A 20,870-nucleotide genomic window follows, 5' to 3' on the forward strand; every position below is an offset into this window, starting at 1 on the left:
TCACAGGAACCTGGGGTCTCAGCATAGGTGTTGGAGGTCTGTGCCCACACTGTGGCAGAAACTGAGGGTTTGAGGTCTCCTCTGCATTCTCTCCCCCAGCTGGGTGTTGGGAGTCAGGGACTGTCATGACCCAGGCAGGATCTGAGGATTTGAGATCCTGGGCTCTGGTGCTTCCATCTTCCCTATTGCACAGCTGTGACCCCTTCCTGCCACAGCATGGCCTCACAGAAGGACCCAGACAAGAGCTGGGAGGAGAAGCAGCACCCAGAGATCAAGTTGGAGAAGCCAATGTGCAGTCCCAAGGTAGAGGAGGATGGGGAGGAAAAAGAGGACAAGATGGAGGATGATGCTGAAAATGACAACTATGAAGAGGAGGATAATGATGATGGTGAAGGTGACCAGGATGAGGGGGAGGAATGTATGGAGGAGGATGAAGCCAGAGCAGGTCCCTCAGTGTCACCCAAAGATCTGAATCAGTGCCATGAGTGTGGGCAGAGCTTCCCAGGTAGCTCAGAGCTAGTGCAGCACCACTGCCCACAGCCTGGCACCCGGCCCTTCGTTTGTGGTGACTGTGGCAAGAGGTTCCGCCGGAACGCTGAGCTCAGCCAGCACCGCCGCACCCACACTGGAGAGAAACCTTTCACCTGTGCTGACTGCGGACAGAGCTTCACCCAGCGCACTTGTCTCACCCGGCACCGCCACACCCACACTGGAGAGAGGTCCTTCTCTCGTGACAGCTGTGGCAAGCGGTGCAGGCAGATCTCTACTCTTAAGCAACACCACCTCAGCCACACCAGGGAGAAGGCCTTCAGCTGCAGAGACTGCGGCAAGAGCTTCCAACACAGCTCCACTCTCACCATCCATCGCCGCATCCACACTGGAGAGCATCTGTTCCCCTGTACTGAGTGCGGCAAGACTTTCACCACGAGTACTAAATTCATCCAGCACCAACTCATCCACAGCGGTGTGAGGCCGTACAGCTGTGCCGACTGCGGCAAGAGCTTCACCCGGAAGAACCATCTCACAGAGCACCGTCGTGTGCACACTGGCGATAAATCTTTCAGCTGTACTGAGTGCGGGAGGAGCTTCAGCCACAGGAGCTATCTCATTGCTCACCGCCGCACCCACACTGGAGAGAAGCCTTTCACCTGTGCTGACTGTGGTAGGAGCTTCAGCCAGAGGCACGCTCTCAGCGCCACCGCCGCACCCACACCAGTGAGAAGGCTTTCACGTGTGCTGATTGCGGTAAGCGCTTCACCCAGAAGGGCTATCTCAACAAGCACCGCTACATCCACACCAGAGAGCAGCCTGCATTGCAGGGGAGGCATAAATCTACCTAGAATCTGTTGGGTAATCGTGACCGCTCTGAGAGGGCCTTTCCGGAACCAAAATCATCCCATTTTCCTTTGCACTTCTCAGGGACTGAGGACACCAGCAGCAACAAACACCTCCTGCCCATCTGAATACCAATTATTGCTAATGAGAACAATTACAGTGCTGAGTCGGCACACCTGGAGCTCCCAGCTGGGCAGGGCTTTGCCAGGGTCTGTCTGGTTCTTCCCCAATGCTTTGTGTCTCCCTGGGGGAAGAAATCCTCTGTCCATTGACCAATTGTCTCAATAAAACCCAAAAGTTACCCAAATCCTGTCTCTTTGCTTTTATTTCAGTTATCTCTGCCTCAATGCCTGAATTTAGGGGGCATTTGCTCCCAAGGGATGGGGTGGAGCTGTGTTCCCCGTTGAGGGAAGGCAAAATGAGGTTCTCAGAGGAGTCTTGAGGGGCATCTCAGAGGCATTCTTCAGGGGCTTTCAGGTGATCTTACATGTTTGGGATTTGATGGTCCTAGGACTGACTTTTGGGATCTTTGGAGGGTGTAGGGGGAAGCTGATGGAGATCTTTGGAAGAACTCAGAAAGCTTCTGTTGGCTTTCCACTCTGGGGCTGTAACAGGTTGAAGAGCTGAGAAGAGGTTAAGCTGCCTGTTCCTCCCCAAAACAGAAGTGAGGGAAAAAAACACACATGAATCAAAAAACCCTCTGGTCTGGGATAAGGACTTGTGATAAGCTCAAAAGAGTTGAATCCAAATGAGATCCCATAATGCACACTGACCTGAGGCTGTTTGCAGAAAGAAGCACAGCAGTCAGCAGCAGTAGCCAGGAGTTAAACCCCTGCAGCCCTCCCCCTCAGCAAAGAGCCAGCACGTGATAGCCAGAACCCAACAGCAGCAACCAGAACAGGAAGCCTCCCATGTTGCCATCTGAACTTCAAGCCCTGTAGTACTTTGCTCCAGCCAGCACTGTCCCTGTGAAGGTGGCATGAGGCAGGATGGTGTGGAGTAATGGCAGCAAATTTCCAGCTTAATCTTTGATATTCCTAAGCCCTCATTCTGTGCCACCTGCACCATGCCCAGCAGCAATCAGCAGCACACCTCAGGCACTGTCCATTCTCACTCCACAGGAGGTTGCTTTGCAGTACCCAGAGGGCTGCTCACTGCAGGTGCTCCGCAGCTCCACTCTGTTCCAGCACAGTCTGGATCAGTCCATGCCCAGTCCAAATGCTGCAAATGCTGGGGCTGTGTTTCCACCTCTGGGGCAGTCTGAGTCTAGTGACTCCTTCCATGCCTCCAAGTGAAAGCAAACTGTGGCTTGCATCCCAGTACTCAGCTTCCAACACATCCAGGTGTGGGGATCCTCCTGCCACACCAGAAACACAGGCGGGTTCCACCCCTCATAGTTTGATGGTGTCAGAGCACTCTGGGCACCTGTATCTACTAAAGCTTTATCCTCTCATGGCTTTAACTTGCCAGGCCATTGGTTCTGTACAGTCCAACAAACCAATTTGTCTCTCCCTTCCATCTGGTTGGAGGCAGAGCCCCTCTAATTCTGTCTTGGTTCCCTTGCATCTCATGAAGATGCTTTGGGAGTTCCTTCAGGAGGACCAGAAGCAGTTTCAGCTTCCCTGCTCTTCTTCAGACAATTCCCAGTGGACACTGAGGCAGCATCTCTGGGGGGACAATTCCCCTGTAAGTCACAGACTCCTGCAGCCAGGACTGGATTGGATTTTCCTTTCCACTTCCTCATGTCCTCCCCATGGTCACACAAGTAAAGCAGAGGGTGTGCTGTGGTGTGTGCCTCCCTAATTCTCTCCCTTGGACAGGGGAGCAGCTGCTTCTCATGGCTGAAACACAGGACTGTACAGGTGGGGAATAAAAGCTTCTTCTGGAGCTGATGGAACTCCTGGGACAGTTCCTTCACAGCTGAGACACAGGCCTGGACAGAGAAGCAGAGATTTCCTTTGCCTTGCTGGGGCCTGCTGCTTGTTTCATCCACTGTTTGTCCTTGGCCATCTTCCAAAGCCAGAGATAAGAACCAAGCCAGCAGCCCAGGCTCTCTCTCTTGTTCCCATGGGAACCCTGATCCCTCCTGGTCCTTTGCAGGATCAGCTGCTTTCCTTGTAGGCTTCTTTATCCCTACAGGAGTGTTGTAGATGTGCCCTGGGGAAGGAGCAGCAAGGATATCAATGAATAGATGCATTGGTAGTCTATTGATATACAAACTATGCAGCAGGGGGCTTAGTTTCTATTCACAGGCAGCAGTATTGGGTTGGTGAAACCACCTCTGCAGAACGTTTGTGCCTGGGCACTTCAGAGGAACCAAATGAGTTATAGAATTTAGAGTTGAAACTGATTGGAGAAGCAGTGGGGGAGGGGTTTGTCGGTGACCGGCAAACCCTCAACCCAGGACAGTTTCAGCACTACCTGAACCCAAATTCTATAAAGCAAAGGTTTGGCTTCCTCACGAGCTGAGAACCTCATGAAATCTTTCCTTGGTGATGTGTTTAGAGTCCTGACAGCGCGGCACGGCTGTGCCCTCATGAGGAACTAGAGAACGGCGCCGACCGCATGGCTGTGCCGCAGGGTTGCTGCGTCTCCCAGAGCACAAAGGTCCTGGAGCCTCCCAGGGGAAGCTTCAGAGGCTTTTGCTGCTCGCTCCACGAAGCGCAGCACCTGGCAAAGGTTCCCCGCTCTGGGGGCTGTAGCGCTTCAGGACCAGTGGTGCACAGGGGCTGCCATGGTTTCCTCCCGTGGCGATGGCTCATGCGGCAGTTGACCCCACGCTCCATGGCACTGCCCCCAGCCGGGCAACAGTGGCAATGTGCAGCGAGGCCTTCTGGAGCTGCTTCAAGTCTCGGGCGAGGCGGACCGTAGCGGCACAGAGACGCACGCAGGCATAGGCACAGACACCAGCGTGGGGGGCACTTGTTTACCAAACAACTCCTATTTACCATTTCCCCCAAAGAATACTGCTCCAGTCAGCACCCACTGCTAACACAATAATTAACCAATCAGCTGATACTTTGCCAAATGAGCATAAGCACACGCCGTAAACAGGGCAAACAAACATGTAGCCTGGGCCTTGTTTGCCATAGGGGTGGAAACATGCCCAGGCAGATTGTTGTCCTGGACTCAGTGGTGCCAAGGTCCTGTCCCCCCCCCCCAACTCCAGAAGGGAGGGGGGACAAAGGGGTTTGAGTCACACACACAGAAGCATGTTCTGGTAATATTTGGGCCACAATCCTGGTCATAAGCATCATTCACTATGAGGGGCAGCTAATCCTGGCACAGGCTGCTTCTCTGACACAGCTGCCCTGCCTGTGGCACTGTCTGTAGGTCCAGAGACCTTCTCTTGCCCTTGAGCCCTCTGCACAGAGATGAGAAGGGCTCGAGAGGCATGGGCCAGGCCCAAGCACATTGCAGTTCTCTCAGGAACTCCCAGGCTGACAACAGACTTTTCCCAAACCTTTCCCCAGCTGGGGAGGATTTTGCACTTGCTCAGGGGTGAAATTCCAAAGCACCAGAGGTGACCACCAGCCTAAGAATTTGCCCCTTCTCTCCCCCCAACCCCTGCCACTCCTCAGTATCGAGTATCTGTGCAGATCTCACAGTGTTTTCCTAGGGAGTGTCCTGTATTGCTCTGGATGGAACCAGAGCAAGCTGCCCAGCAGTGGACAGCACAGCTCTGAGCCATTGCCCTAAGCTAACACCCAGCATCATCAGCAGCACAAACAGGACTGAAACTCATCAGCCCTCCGAAAGCAAATCCATCAACACAGCAAGTGCAGCGTCCTGCATCTGGGTCGAGGCAATCCCAGGCACAAATACAGGCTGGGCAGTGACTGGCTGGAAAGCAGCCCTGAGGAGAGAGACTTCGGGGTGATGGTGGACAAGAAGCTCAACAGGAGCTCTCAGTGTGCACTTGCAGCCCACAAAGCCAATCAGATCCTGAGCTGCATCAGGAGAAGTGTGGCTATCAGGTCGAGGGAGGTGATCCTCCCCCTCTACTCAGCCCTGGTGAGACCCCACCTGGAGTACTGTGTCCAGTTCTGGAGCCCCTATTCCAAGAGGGATCTGGAGGTGCTGGAACATGTCCAGAGAAGGGCCACAAGGATGATCAGAGGGCTGGAGCACCACTCCTATGAGGACAGACTGAAGGAGTTGGGGCTGTTCAGTCGGCAGAAGAGAAGGCTCCCAGGTGACCTAATTGTGGCCTTCCAGTATCTGAAGGGGGCTACAGGAAGGCTGGGGAAGGACTTCTCAGGATCTCAGGTAGTGATAGGACTAGGGGGAATGGAATGAAGCTGGAGGTGGGGAGATTCAGGCTAGATGTGAGGAGGAGGTTCTTCCCCATGAGAGTGGTGAGACCCTGGAATGGGTTGTCCAGGGAGGTGGTCGAGGCCCTGTCCCTGGAGATGTTTAAGACCAGGCTGGATGAGGCTCAGGCCAGCCTGATCCAGTGTGGGGTGTCCCTGCCCATGGCAGGTGGGTTGAAACCAGATGCTCCTTGTGGTCCCTTCCAACCCTGAATGATGCTATGATAGTGAACACACCACACCTGTTGAAATGGAACTTCCTGTGCTGCAGTTTCCATCCATTGCTCCTTGTACTCTCCCAGGGCTCAAGTGAGCAGAGGCTGTCCCTGCCTCTTGCTTCCTGATCCCCAGCTCTCACATATTGATAGGCATTGATCAGATACCATCTCAGACTTCTCTTCTACAGACTAAACAGCCCCTGGACTCTCATCCTCTCCTCATCAGGCAGTACTCCAGTCCCTTGAGCATCCTCACAGCCTCTGCAGCAGATCCCTGTCCCTTTTGAGCCCAGAACTGGATGTAATATTCCAGGTGGGGCGTCCCGAGGGCAGAGTAGAGGGAGAGGAGAACCTCCTTGGATCTGCTGGCCACACTCTTCCAAATGCATCCCAGGATCCCATTGGCCTTCTTGGCCACCAGGGCACATTGCTGTCCCATGCAGAACTTGCTGCCCACCAGAACTCCCAGGTCCTCCATGGGGCTGCTCTCTAACTATTTGTTCCCTTGAGTGCTGTAGGGTTCACATTGCTCTGGACATTGCATGGTGCAGATCACCTCCAGTGAATCTGAGGCTCCCCAGAAATTGCCACTGGGTTCCTCTTAATCACATGGATCCTGTTCCAGCAGGCACTAGTGCCGGAGCTGGAACACCAGACTGAAGAGAAGGAGAAAGGGAACTGAAAATCTCATCACCTGAATCTAGAAAGAAAGCCCTTGGTAGCAAATGTCAATTCTGGATTGATACAGAACACAACACAGAGAGCTGATGAGAGCAACTGCTGGGGGTGCCCTGAGAACCTTAAGGAAGGGCTGGAGGGGGGAGGGCATTCACTGGAATTCCAATACCTGACAATACCTCTTGGACATACTGAGAATCACAGAATTGTCAGGGTTGGAAGGGACCTCAAGGATCATCCAGCTCCAACCCCCCTGCCATGGGCAGGGACACCTCACACCAGAGCAGGTTGCTCACAGCAATATCCAGCCTGGCCTTCAAAGCCTCCAGGGATGAGACTTCCACCACCTCCCTGGGCAACCTGTTCCAGAGTCTCTCCACCCTCATGGGGAAGAATTTCTTCCTAACATCCAATCTGAATCTCCCCACTTCTAGTTTTGCTCCATTCTCCCCAGTCCTGTCCCTATCCAACACCTTAAAAATTCCATCCCCAGCCTTCTTGTAGCCTCCTTCAGATACTGGAAGGCCACAAGGAATCCTTGGAACCTTCTCTTCTCCAGACTGAACAGACCCAACTCTCTCAGTCTGTCCTCATAGCAGAGCAGCTCCAGCCCTCTGCCTACCCTGGTGGCCCTTCTCTGGACACCTTCCTGCACCTCCAGATCCTTCTTGTAATAGATGCTCCAGAACTGGACACAGAGCTCCAGGTGGGGTCTCACCAGGGTGGAGCAGAGTGGGAGAATCACCTCCCTGGCCCTGCTGGCCACATTTCTCTTGATGCAGCCCAGGATGCAATTGGCTCTCTGGGCTGCAAGTGCACACTGGTGGCTCCTGTTGAGCTTGTGGATGAACACTTCCCTTAAGGATAATCCAGAATTAGAAGCACAGGATGGGGATGGAAGAGACTCCTGATCCAAGCAAAAGATATTCCAAATGTGTCCAGAGATGCAACCTAACTGATTAACAAACATTGGCTGCCTGAAGTCAAGTCACCTCTGAGGGAAAAACACTCAGGCTGTGCATCCATCCAGGCTGTCACCATCCCATAATGAGGAACAAACACACAGGGTGGGCAGCACCAGGAGGAAAGGGAAAGTATTGGAGATGTGGCAGTAAAGGCAGGAAAAGATTACCCCTCAGCTGGTCAGGAATCTGTGCCCCTGGGGCAGTGCTCCCAAATACAACTGTGGCTGATCTGTGAAAGACTCAAAGTTGGGTCCAAGGAGATGTGAAATGGCACAAATGAAACAATGCTGCAAAGGAAAGGGCCTCTGGTTGGCACAGCTTGGCCTGATGCTTTCTGCCTTGCTCAGGAGAAAGTGAAGCAGAATTGGCCATGGTGAAGACCTCTGCTCTCCCAGTCCTCTGAAATAGGACTGCAGGTGCAGGATCAGCTTCCCAGGGAGGAGTGAAACAGGTTGCAGAAATAGCTGCTCAGGAGGGAATGGCTCCAGGCATGGTCTTTGCCTCAGAAGGAGGAGTGGGCACAGCACTGAACACAAGCTGCTGTGTCTCCATGGATCAGAGAGGAAGGACATCCATAGACATGGGTGAGAGATGGGAACAAAGCAGGATTGTGCAGGAAGTAGGAGCCAGCACAAATTCTGCACCATGAGGGTAGTGGAACACTGGAACAGGTTGCCCAGGGAGGGGGTTGGTGTCCCATCGCTGGAGATATTGAAGGTGAGGCTTGACAGGGCTCTGGGCAACCTGATCTAGTTGAGGCTGTCCCTGGGAAGGTCAGGCAAGATAACCTTTGGAGGTCCCTTCCAGCCCAGCCCATTCTATGATCAGTGAGATATGGGAACCAAGCAGATTCTGCATGAAGTGCAAAAGGGAGACACCACCTGGGGCTTCTCAGAGCTCTGGACCTGGCTGTAACTGTGGATTCCTGCCTTGGGCTTCAGTCTCAAGCAGTTGGTTGGAGCAATAACCCTGAGCTTGTTCCCCTTTGTTTGCATGGCTGTTAGAGTGCAGGGCATGTGTGAGTGCTGGTCTGCTTGAGGGAGCAGAACAGGGGACAGCAAGGACCTCTCTGGGAAGAGCTGGGGCAAAGGTCACCTTCAAGAGCAGGCCCTAAGCCTCTGTCTTCTCCTAAGCTCCCATTTCAAGGACCAGGCCTAAGGCCTGTCTGCATTTCATAGAGCAATACTGAGCAAGACTTTACTGAGGTTTCTTTCCCTGCTTTTTGTTGCTTTTGGGAGACTCTTGAGTTTCTCATTCCATCAGCTGGGCAGGAGATGTTGTCCTCAACTTACACTACATGTTTTGGAATCTCTTGTGTTTGTCACAAGACATTGGTTTGGTCACCTTCTAACCTCAGAAACACAGAATCAACCAGGTTGGAAACAACTTCAGAGATCATCAAGTCCAACCTACCACCCAACACTCCCTGACATCTTAACCATGCCTCCAAGAGCCACATCCAATCTTGTTTTGAACATCTCCAGGGACAGTGACTCCACCACCTCCCTGGGCAGCACATTCCAGGGACTAATTCCTCTTTCTGAGAAGAATTTTCCCCTCACCTTGAGCCTAACCTTCCCCTGGTGCTGCCAATTATTAAATATCTATAACAGCCATAACAGGACTCCTTCCCAGTACAGATTGTGTCCACTCCAAAGAAAGGTCACCTGAAGCCCTCCAACCACTCTTCCAGAGGTGTCAGGAAATGGCAGGGGGAGAGCTGGGTGGCGAAGCAAGATTGGTGTCAGCAGACTGAAGGGAAAGAGCTGCAGGCATGGGACAGTGTAGGAGAGGCTGCAGTAGGGACAGCCAAGGGCTCTGGCAAGGCTGAGAGGCCCAACACGACCAAGGTCTTTGTCCCCTTGGCTCTGGCACTTGCCTCTGCCTCCAAGGCCTGTGAGGAAAAACTTTGCTTTGAGGCTCTGAGGTTCTTCTATTCCAAGGGCAGTGGTCAGGGCTTGGCCTTTCTGCTTCCTAGATCAAAGGCAAGTTTTTCTCCCCTGTACTTTGCATTTGTCTCCCTGCAATCCTGGCCTCTAACAAGCTGCTCTAATGAGTCCCTGGGGAGCCTTTGTCAGTAACAAGCCTCAGTGAGGCCAATCAGTGCTTCAAGGTACTTTGGAGTTTGCTTCTGACTTGGACTTCTTGAGAAGCTTCTTGGCAGTACCTTGGCAGAGTCTCCTGGCATTACCTAAGGATGTTGTAATCAGCCCCAAATACTCCATGGGGCTCATTAAATACTGCTGAACCTCTCATTATTGCCAAGGTTTCTGCAGATAATTGGAGAGGTTATTATTGCACAAAGCATCTGATAAAAAAGTACTTTCACAGGGTGAATCAGAGCCCTGAGACATGAGTGAGGGATAGGATCTGCCTTGCCAGGGGCTGGGAGTCAGGGCTTGGCCCTTTGGATCAAAGAAATCTCTCCAGGTTTCCTCAGCAGCAGAGCCACTTTGAGCTGCTTGTCCTGACCTGTCAGCACTGCCTCAGTTCTCTGCTCTCACCAGAGCCCGGAGATGCTTCAGTGCCTCCAGTAAAGCTTCCCTTGCATCCACTGTCTCCTCCTGCTCTGACCAGACCCCTGGGGACCCTTTCCCAGTATGCTTCAGTGGGACCCATTAAGAGTAGAAGAAACTTCAGAGTTTGAATCCAACTTTGACTCCTGGAGAGGTTTCATCAGCTTCCCACTCTCTGAGCTTCATGGACTTGGCACCAAAGCCACCAGAGGGCTCCTTTAAATGCCTTGGGCTGGTCCTTTTGTGCTGAGCCAGGCCAGGCTCTTGGGCTGGTGGGAGCTGCTGGCAAGCAGACAGCACTGCAGGAGGCAGCTCTGTCCAGGAGCAGCTCCTCTGCACCACAAAGCAGGACTGAGGACATGCCTAGAGGATCTCAGGATGATGAAGAAGGCAGAGAGAGCTTCAAGGTGTCCGGGACTGGGAGGATGCTGAGAGCTCACTGGAGGAGAAGTCACTGCAGTCACTGACACAGTGAGGCTGTGGGTGCAGGACACTGCAGCTATAGCTCCTGGAGGCATCTTCGTGACAGCAGCTGACGCTCAGCTGAAGGCTCCTGGAGTATGCACACAGAAGGAGGACCAAAGCCCTTCAGTTCCATCCTGTGAGCAGCAGTGAGCAGAGTTGGGTAAGGAGAAGGCTTCACCCCCAGCCCCTCTGCCTTTCTCTCCTCCCTTCACTGTCTCTGCAGCACTGCAGGCCTGCTCCCTGTTCCTCCACCTCTCCATGGGACTCTTGTTCCATGGGATTGGGCTGTTGGTCACTTTCTGTTCTGACACCAGAGGAATCTTCCTGGCAATTCTGTGTCCTTGCTGCATATGAAACTGTGATGAACTCTGCCATGGGTTTGTAGTGATGGGACTGTGCAGATCCATTCCTCATGCAGCTCAGAGAGGGAGGTTAAGATGAGCCTGAGAGAAATGTGCCCTAACTTGTCACTGCCTTTCCCTCCTTGCACAGGTCTCCATGGCCAGAGGCAGCAGATGGCCAACAGCAGCTCCATCACCCACTTCCTCCTCCTGCCATTCTCAGGCACAAGGCAGCTGCAGCTCCTGCACTTCTGCCTCTTCCTGGCCATCTACCTGGCTGCCCTGCTGGGCAATGGCCTCATCATCACCACCATAGCCTGGGACCACCACCTCCACACCCCCATGTACTTCTTCCTCCTCAACCTTGCCCTCCTTGACCTGGGTGCCATCTCCACCACAGTGCCAAAATCCATGGCCAATTCCCTGAGGGACACCACAGACATCTCCTATGCAGGATGTGTTGCTCAGGTCTTTCTGTTTGTGTTTTTCATTTCAACAGAGTTTTCTCTTCTCACCACCATGTCCTACGATCGCTACGTTGCCATCTGCAGACCCCTGCACTATGAGACCCTCCTGGGCAGCAGAGTTTGTCTCCACATGGCAGCAGCTGCCTGGGCCTGTGGATTCTTCCATGGTGTGCTGCACACAGCCAATATATTTTCCCTGCCCCTCTGCCAGGGCAATGCTGTGGAGCAGTTCTTCTGTGAAATCTCCCAGATCCTCAAGCTCTCCTGCTCCACATCCTGCCTCAGGGAACTTTGGCTTATTTTGGTCAGTGCCTGTTTATACTTTCTCTGTTTTGTGTTTATGGTGGTGTCCTATGTGCAGATCTTCAGGGTAGTGCTGAGGATCCCCTCTCAGCAGGGACACCACAAAGCCTTTGCCACCTGCCTCCCTCACCTGGCTGTGGTCTCCCTGTTTATCAGCACTGGCTCCATTGTCTACCTGAAGCCCTCCTCCATCTCCTTCCCCATCCCTGGACCTGGTGGTGTCAGTTCTGTACTCAGTGGTGCCTCCAGCAGTGAACCCTCTCATCTACAGCCTGAGGAACCAGGAGCTCAAGGCTGCCCTGAGCCAATTTATCACGGGATGTTTTCAGAAGCAATAAACTCTCTGTCTTCTGCTGCAGAGCAGTTGTGATGTCACTCGGTGCAGACCCAGCCTGGCTGCTGGAGTTCTGGCTGCTTCTGCCTCTGTTTCCCTTGTGAGATTGCTGTTCCCACACAAATGTCTTTCTTCAAACCATTTCTGGTTCAGTGTTGTCCTTTCTGGTGTGACCCAGACGCTGCAGACACGAGGAGCTGTGCTCCCTGTGTGTTTAACACAATAAAGGACCCTGCAGGGAGTTGTTTCTCCGAGTTCCTTCCTCCAAGGCTTCTGTGGAGCTGCAGGGCAGTGCCTGTGTGCAGAGGTGGAGGGGCAGAGTCTTTCCAAACACCCATTATGCCTTGTCTCAGTAAAAACTTTATCCCCTTATGCACTCCCACTACAGACTGGGCCCTGTCCCAGTACAAACTGCATCTCCTGACTCCCTCCCAGTACAGGCTACACCCTGTCCAGGTACAAGCTGATGCCCTGATCCCATTGCAGTATTGTCCAAGATCTGTCCCAGAGGAAATAGATCCAAAGGCATCACCCAGTACAGATTGGAGACCATCCCACTGCAAAGTGGAAGCTCTGGCCCCCTCCAAGTACCAGCTGTCTGCATCCTAGTGCAAACCAGATACCATGACTCCTTCCGAGTGCAGACTGTGCCTGCTCCCAGGGAAAGCTGCATCACCTGAACCCCTCCTAGTACCAGACTGGGCCCCATCCTAATGGGACTGAGATTGGAATCAATACAGCTGACCAGTATGATCGAATATTGTTCCTTTATTGTTCCAGTATTGCAGGCCTATGGTGCAGGCCTGTGGTGCAAGTATAGCACAGTAAAGTAAAGCATAGAAGAAGAAGGGAAAGGAAAGGCAGAAGTGTGCAGCAAGGGAACTTCTACAACTTATATAAGATCGGAAAGCCTTGTTGGCATGGCTTCATTGGTTCCCTAGGAGTGACCACACATTGCACTATTATAGATTATTGGTCCAACCACTAATGACATGTGAGGTTGTTGATGCAGGTGCATGTCCTGCTGTTCCAAGATAACTTTCTATGTTTACAGCTACCAGTGTCCTGTTTTAGTTACATGCTGCAGGCACAGCACTGTTTTGCCACACTGCTAGCTGGATCTGCACTTATGCTGAGCATGGCCTACCACCATGTCAGGCTCTAGGCCTGCACTGCCAGGTTGCTCACACTGCTTGTCGCTGGCATTGCCACAGGGGACAAAATCTTGCCTTTGCTCTAGGAAGCAGAAAGGCCAAGTCCTGACCACTGCCCTTGCAATAGAAGAACCTCAAAGTCTCAAAGCAAAGTTTCTCCTCACAGGCTTTGGTGGCAGAGGCAGCTGCCAGAGCCAAAGGGACAAAAGTCTTGGTCCTGTTGGGCTTCTCAGCCTCACCAGAGCCCCTGGCCATGCCTACTGCAGCCTGTCCTACATTGTCCCATGCCTGCAGCTCTTTCCCTTCAGGCTGCTGACACCAATCTTGCTTCCCCAGCCAGCTCTTCCCCTGCCATTTCAATCCCTTCCCTGAATGTCTCAGCTCTCCCTGTCATGTCGTGACACCTCTGGATGGCCTCATGCATAGCAGCTCTGCCCTTTCAGGGACATTTCTTTGGCTTCATATCCACTCTGAACCTTGCAAGCTGCACATTGTGGAGGTTTTGTTCTCTTCCCAATCCCCAGAAGAACTCCACTGTCTCTGAAACCACTCTTCAGTCATGTGCACGCTGCTATGGCAGTGCCCTGAGCCTCCATTCACCAGGCTGAAGCAGCCCAGGCCCCTCAGCCTCTCACTCCACAGAGATGTCAACCCCTGTCCTGGCAGATCTCCTCTCCAGCCTCTGCAGTTCCTCTCCATTCCTTCAGACTGGACATTCCCACATCCAGGGACCAAGCATCTAGAGGTGGCCATAGCAGTACTGAGTCTGGGGGAGGACAACTTCTGTGTCTGGGTGACCACACTCCTCCTTCCACAGCCCAGCCTCAGCTGGTTTTCTCCACTATGGTTGGCCTTTACTCCCTCCCAGGGCATTTGGAATGGTTCCTCGCAAAGCCTGTAGTGCCTTTCTGACTGGGTGGTTTGAACCTTAACTGGTACTTAAGAGCTTTCCCCGCTCCCCCTTTCCTCTTTCCCAATAGACAGGAAAAAGAAAGGGAAGTACCCAATCCACCAAGAAATAATTGTATAGTACTAATTTAGAGCTAATATGGAGAGCTAATAATAATAATAGTGTGTATTAATGGAAACTTTAGAGCTTATACAGACTCAGAGAGCATTGTTGGCATAGCTTCATTGGTTCCCCACGAGTGACCACACATCGTACTGTTATAGATTATTGGTCAAACTACTAATAACACACGAGGTTGTTGATGCAGGTGCATGTCCTATTATTCCCAGATAACGCTCTGTGTTTATAGCTACCAGTGCCCTGCTTTGGTTACATGCTGCAGACACAGCACTGTTTTGCTACACTGCTAGCTACTTCTGCGCTTATGCTAAGCATGTCCTACACTGTGTCAGGCTCTAAGCCTATACTGCCAGATTGCTCACATCACTTATTGGTATGATTGCTACAAATCCCCCTTTTTGTTTTTGTGAGCAATCTGGTCATGGGAGATGTACCCATCCCATACAGCATAAGTTGATCATCGCGTGCACTAAAGGGGATAGCCTTAACAGCATTATCAACTGTAAGGCACAACAGTACAGACTAAGAGTAAATAATGAGAACAAGAAAAACATTAGCAAGGTAGTCAGGTCTGAATACATTGCATACAAAGATCAAGGCACAAAAGTTCACAAATACAGCAAGCCAATCCTCAGCACTATCCTATGTAATCTGCTCTAAAGATATGATGCATCTTTATTTTTCCAAGATGGTTGAGAGTCACAAACTGTTTAGGCTTAGCAAGACTCTCCTTAATCCATGAAGATGAAGCTGGCCAGGCTCATTCTCCATAGATAAAGAAAACTACTTGCAGGCAAGCAGTGAGAGTGAAAAAGCTCCATTGGTGTGTTAAAGATGGCATTCTGAGTACTCATTATTCTAAAACTGAATGCAACACAATGAGGCCTTTTCACTCCTCCTAATGATACTGATCTCTTAATGTTCACATAACAGTTAAGCAGTCACGACACTCAGTTATAAGTTAGATGCTTTCTGTTGACATCTTGGATTAACGTGACAGTCATTGAGGTCAGTTCTAGGTAGGTTTGCTGACTGTCATTTTCATGACAGTTGTGCTGTATTCGTGCTGTCCTGTGGTGAGAGGGTTGCAGCACTTTGCAAAGTTGATGTTTCTAGGTGCTGACATGAGCTAACTATCTCTTGTTGGTACCATTAAAAGACTTTTTGCTATGGGGTATTCTCTCTTTTCCCCTTTTCTTTTTTTGGGGGGAGGTATTTATTTGTTTGGTTTTGTTTTCAACCTAAAATGAAGATGTATGTTGTGTTACAATGAATTTTGATTTTCCCTCTAAGTGTGTAAAATGATAGCCAACTGGTGAGATAACACATAAGTTCACATGAACATTTTCTCTAATCACACAACAATCAAGCAACCATAATATTCAGTCCTAATTCACATGGTGCTGTGGTACATATGTCTGATTGATGCTTTTGATCCCAGATTATCATAACAGTTATTGTGATCGATGTTCGACTGCATGGAAAATGCTGTTTCCTCATTGTCTTGATTCTTCTGCCGTTGTTTGTTGCAATGATTGCATTTGAAAGAAAAGAAGGCTGCGAGGTGACCTTATTGTGGCATTCCAGTATCTGAAGAGAGCCTACAAGAATGCTGGGGAGGGACTTCCTAGGGTGTCAGGAAGTGATAGGACTAGGAAGAATGGAATGAAGCTGGGGTTGGGGAGATTCAGGCTGAATGTGAGGAGGAAGTTCTTCACCATGAGAGTGTGTTACAGTTTGAGCTGGGTGCCCCCCCTGCAATGTTTACTTCCTGTGTCCAGAAGTCCAGCCCAGAGGGGTGGACACAGGAAATTATGTAGTATTTCATACCACAATCCTTTGCACCACTATAAGATCCAGTGCGGAGTCTAGCACTTTCTCTTTTCTTCCTCCTCCGTCAGCCGGTAATTGGGGGAGATGTCTCCTGGCTTTGGGCCTGGCTAGGCCCAAGGCCATGGGGGGATGGGCAGTCTCAGATCTGGCCAGCTGAGACTAGCCTAGCAGTGGGAGGGGGAAGAAGGAGCCCTGGGGGTCTGGGGTGTACCCTCAGGTGGGGATGGGATCTCTCTGGGTCTGCTTTGGGATTTTTCTTTATCACTGTGCTTTTGCTTTTCTGTAAAAGTTCACTGCTTGCTATTTAAACTTTGCATCACTTTTGCAATCCATTTGTCTGAGTGTTTATTGTTGCCAGGGGTGGGGAAGGGGGCTGCCTCAACCCAGCACAGTGGTGAAAGCCCTGGAATGGGTTGTCCAGAGAGGTGGCTGAGGCTCCATGCCTGGAGGTGTTTAAGCCCAGGCTAGATGAGGCTCTGGCCAGCCTGATCTAGTGTGAGGTGTCCCTGCCCATGGCAGTGGGGTTGGAACTAGATGATCCTTGTGGTCCCTTCCAACCCTGACTGATTCTATGATTCCATAAATTTTTTTAATTAATTTTGATTTTTGTTTGTTTTTAATGTAATCTATTTTAAAATGTTTCATTTTTTTGTTGTTTCATTTTTTATCAATTTTTAAAAAAATCTATTTGTAATAAATTAGTTTCATTTTGTTTTGATTTTATTGCTCTTTTTTTGCAAGTTTAATTTTATTTTTTTCCATTATTTTTATTTTTTAGAATTATTTTTTATTTTTATTTTTAATTGGTTTTTATTTTGATTTTTTTCTAAATTTTTTTTTTCCTAATTTCTTTAATTTGTTCTTTCTCTTTTTGATATTTTATTGGATTTTTTCTAATATATGTTTTTTTAATTATATTTTGAGTTGGTTTATTTTTTATTTTATTTTGAATGTATTAATTTTTCTTATGTATATTTAATATTTTTATTTTCATTTTAATCTATTTTTTAGTTTAGTTTGTTTAATTTTTAAGTAATTTTAAAAATTATTTTTATAGCATTTGATTTTTTTAATATATATTTTTATCTATGCTTTTTAATTTTTTTGTTAATACTTTGTTGTTAAATTAAATCTAATTTTTATATTTTTCTAACTTTTTTTTTAAATGATTATTATTATTTATTTAGTTTTTTGTCATTTTTCAATTCAATTTTTTAAACTTTTTAATGTTGTTATTTTATTTTTTATTTTAATATTTTATTCTAATTAATTTTTCAATTTTTAATTTTCATTTATTTTTAATCTAGTCTTTGCAGTCTGATCAGGATTCGCTTCTGTTGCTACTGATGTAGCAGCAGCAGACTTTTTTTGTGCAAAAAAACAGTAATAAGAGAGCCATGATTCATGTAGAAGGAGGGATAGTGGGCAATTGAAATTGTGATGAGGATGCTGAAGGAGCGGCAGACAGTGTGCAGGGAGAGAGGAAGAGGGCCAGAGGGTGCAGAGCCTTCCGGATCTCCCTTTTTCATCTCAGTTAGAAACAAATGCCGCAGCAGCTGAATCGAGAGTAGGCTGCTCTGCTTGTATAGATTGCAGTGTATGTGATGGTGTGCCACACGGTGCTATCGTGAAAAGTAGTGAAAAGCTTCTTTTTAAGTATTTAAGTACCTCATCCCCCAGCTGGGCTGCAATTTTGTCCCATGCTTCGGAAGTGAAAGCTTCAGTTGCTGTGGGGATAAAATCATGATCCCGGGCCCAGGCTAATAGCCCTTTTAAAATCCCAGAATTGTAAGCAGTACCTCTCATGGAGAGGATAGTTTGGAGGGCGTTTAGCACAGCCTCTTCTGTTCCGTGGAGTGCTTCCCCTGTGCCCTCCCTGGCCGATCACTGGACCCTGGTGAGATTCGCTTCCTTTTCTGAGCGCGTGCTGCTTATTTTGTCAGCACTGGGGCAGTGCTGGTTTGACTGGCTTTCCATACCACATGGAGCGAACCTTTTACGCTGAGTCGAGCAGCATCGTAGTCCAATGATCCCATCAAGAGTTTGGGCACCAGATGTCGGCGACAGAGAATGGAGTCAATACAGATGACCAATATGATCGAGTACTGTTCCTTTATTGTTCCAGTATTGTAGGACTATAGTGCGAGCATAGAGAGTATAGCACAGTAAAGTAAAGCAAAGAAGAAGGAAAAGTGTCTATCAAGGGAACATCTACAACCTGTATAAACTCAGACAGCATTGTTGACATAGCTTCATTGGTTCACACAAGTGACCACACATCGCACTATTATAGATTATTGGTCCAACAACTACTGATATGTGAGGTGGTTGATGCAGGTGCACATCCTGCTGTCCCAAGATAACTTTCTGTGTTTATAGCTACCAGTGTCCTGTTTTAGTTACAGGCACAGCAGTATTTTGCTACACTGCTAGCTGGCTCTGCACTTATGCTGAGCATGGCCTACCACCATGTCAACCTCCAGGCCTACACTGCCAGATTGCTCACACTGCTCGTCACTGGCATTGCCACAGTAAGTCAATGATCTCCACCTCTAAAAACAGTGACCCTAAAGCCAGAGCCTTGGAGCTCTCCTGGATCACAGCAGCTGTGTCCAGCATCTCCCCCACTCAGACATCTCTCAGGCACAACCTGCACCAAGGGCCAGCACCAAGTCAGACTTCTCCAGGCTCAGTTCTTGCCTAACAGTGCCAAAGCTTTGTGAGTGTTTGCCCTGAGCTCCAGCAGAAGGAAACTGAACACCAGGGCACCCTCTTCCAGCCTCCTATCCACCACTCTGTGTCTTTGGACAGACACCTTTGCTATCACCAGGGACAAGGTATCTATCCTGCACTGAACCCATCCAGCTCTGTCCCACTGTCTGTGTGTTTTGTGCTTCTCTCCAGGCACAGCCATAGAAATAGATTTGAATTCAGGATCCTTTGAAGTCACTCAGGGTCAGCCTTGTCCTTATCCACTCTGTCATTCAGAGGCTCTTGGATCAGAATACATTCTGCTGAATCACCTTGTAAGCCTCAGGTGGGCAGCGACAGCAATGGTGAGGTTGGGGAGGGTGAGGAGCAAAGTTGTCCATTCAATGTCAGACTGAAGGACAGATGTTCCTGCAAGTGCAGATGTCCTGCTGAGACAGCCTGGGTCAGTGTCACTTGGGGAATTATCATCTCTGGGCTAATCTTTGGCATAAAAAAATTGAGCTTTGTGAGGTGCACTTTGAAATCCTGAAGAGGATTGCAGAGACACAAACATCTCCTTAGGGCACTTGGGACTCATTGCAGGAACTTCAGGTACTGAGAGAAGACTGAAGAAACTTCTTCAGAAGTCAGAAGGAAAACACAAAGTACCTTGAAGCACTGATTGGCCCCACTGAGAGCATTACCAACAAAGCCTTCCAAAGGGCTCCTTAGAGCAGCTCAGTGGAGGCCATGATTGCAGTAGACAAAGGCAAAGTGCAGGAGAGCAAACTCTGGGTTTGGTTTTGTTACAGTTTGAGCTGGGTGCCCCCCTGCAGTGTTTACTTCCTGTGTCCAGAAATCCAGCCCAGGGGTGGACACAGGAAATTATGTAGTATTTCATACCACAATCCTTTGCACCACTATAAGATCCAGTGCGGAGTCTAGCACTTTCTCTTTTCTTCCTCCTCCTCCATCAGCCGGTAATTGGGGGAGATGTCTCCTGGCTTTGGGCCTGGCTAGGCCCAAGGCCACGGGGGGATGGGCAGTCTCAGATCTGGCCAGCTGAGACTAGCCTAGCAGTGGGAGGGGGAAGAAGGAGCCCTGGGGGTCTCGGATGTACCCTCAGGTGGGGATGGGGTCTCTCTGGGCCTGCTTTGGGATTTTTCTTTGTCACTCTGCTTTTGCTTTTCTGTAAAAGTTCACTGCTTTCTATTTAAACTTTCCATCACTTTTGCAATCCGTTTGTCTGAGTGTTTATTGTTTGCCAGGGGTGGGGAAGGGAGCTGCCTCAACCCAGCACAGTTTATGGAGCAGAAAGGCCAAACCCTGACCACAGTGCCTGGGCAGGCAGATCCTGTCCCTCATGTATGGGTCAGGGCTCCCCAGGTGCGGTGGGTGTGGGGTTTGTGATGCTGAGAGAAGGACAAGGGGATGACAGTCCCCAGCCTTCCTAGAGGTGTTTAAGGAAGCACTGAGGACCCTCTGGTGCCTTAGGAAGCCTCCTCACAGCCCTTGGTGGTGGATGACTGCCATAGCCAAGAAGGCAAAGCCTTGGGTTCTCCTGATGACTTCCAGCCTTGCCAGTGCCCATTGCCATCCCCACCACAGGTTGTCCTACACTGTCCCCCACACTGGGTTTGGTTTCTGCAGCAGAAAGGCCAAGCCTTGACCTCAGAGCCTGGGCAGTCAGATGCAGAGAGGATCAAGCTAAAGTTTCATCTTCCTGGCCCTGGTGGCAAAGGCAATGGCCATAGACAGGAGGAGAAAGACCTCAGCCCTTTGATCTTTCATCCTTGCAGGTGATGCTACACTGCCCCATGCCTGCAGCTCTTTCCCCTCATGCTCTTGACACCCATCTTGCTTTCCTGGCAGCTCTCACCATGACATTTCTGTACCCTCCCTGCTCTGTCTGTGCTCTCCATGGCCATTTCTTGAAACACAGAGCCAGGGCCTCTTGGATCACAAGGATCCCCTCTGACTGACTTTTCTTTATCCTCACCTCCTGTACGCTCTCAGGAGCAAGAGAAGATCTGCCTGGCCTCAAACCAGGACACCTCCACACTGAACCCTAATATTTGCACTCTATGGAAGTTTTCTTCCCTTCCCACAACCACCAGAAGCTGCATCATCCCCAGATTTTGAGCAAGTGCACACTACATCTGTAGTGCCCTGAGCTTGGACTTCACCAGGTTACAGAAACCCCAGTCCCTCAGGCTCTCCACTCCAA

General features: G+C 49.9%; 1 protein-coding gene across 1 annotated transcript in view; it reads left to right on the forward strand.

Moving 5' to 3' along the window:
• The first annotated feature begins 420 nt into the window (after positions 1-420).
• LOC137457954 (zinc finger protein 420-like) overlaps positions 421-20,870 on the forward strand; it is a 60,930-nt gene continuing 40,480 nt past the window's right edge. Inside the window, exon 1 of the mRNA XM_068169704.1 lies at positions 421-1,174. Coding sequence (XP_068025805.1) covers positions 421-1,174 — 754 coding nt within the window. The remainder of the gene's footprint in view (positions 1,175-20,870) is intronic.

Source organism: Melanerpes formicivorus, unplaced genomic scaffold (assembly GCF_026170545.1).
Source record: "Melanerpes formicivorus ecotype bairdi unplaced genomic scaffold, bMelFor1.0.p_v2 SCAF_214, whole genome shotgun sequence".
Lineage (NCBI taxonomy): Eukaryota > Metazoa > Chordata > Aves > Piciformes > Picidae > Melanerpes > Melanerpes formicivorus.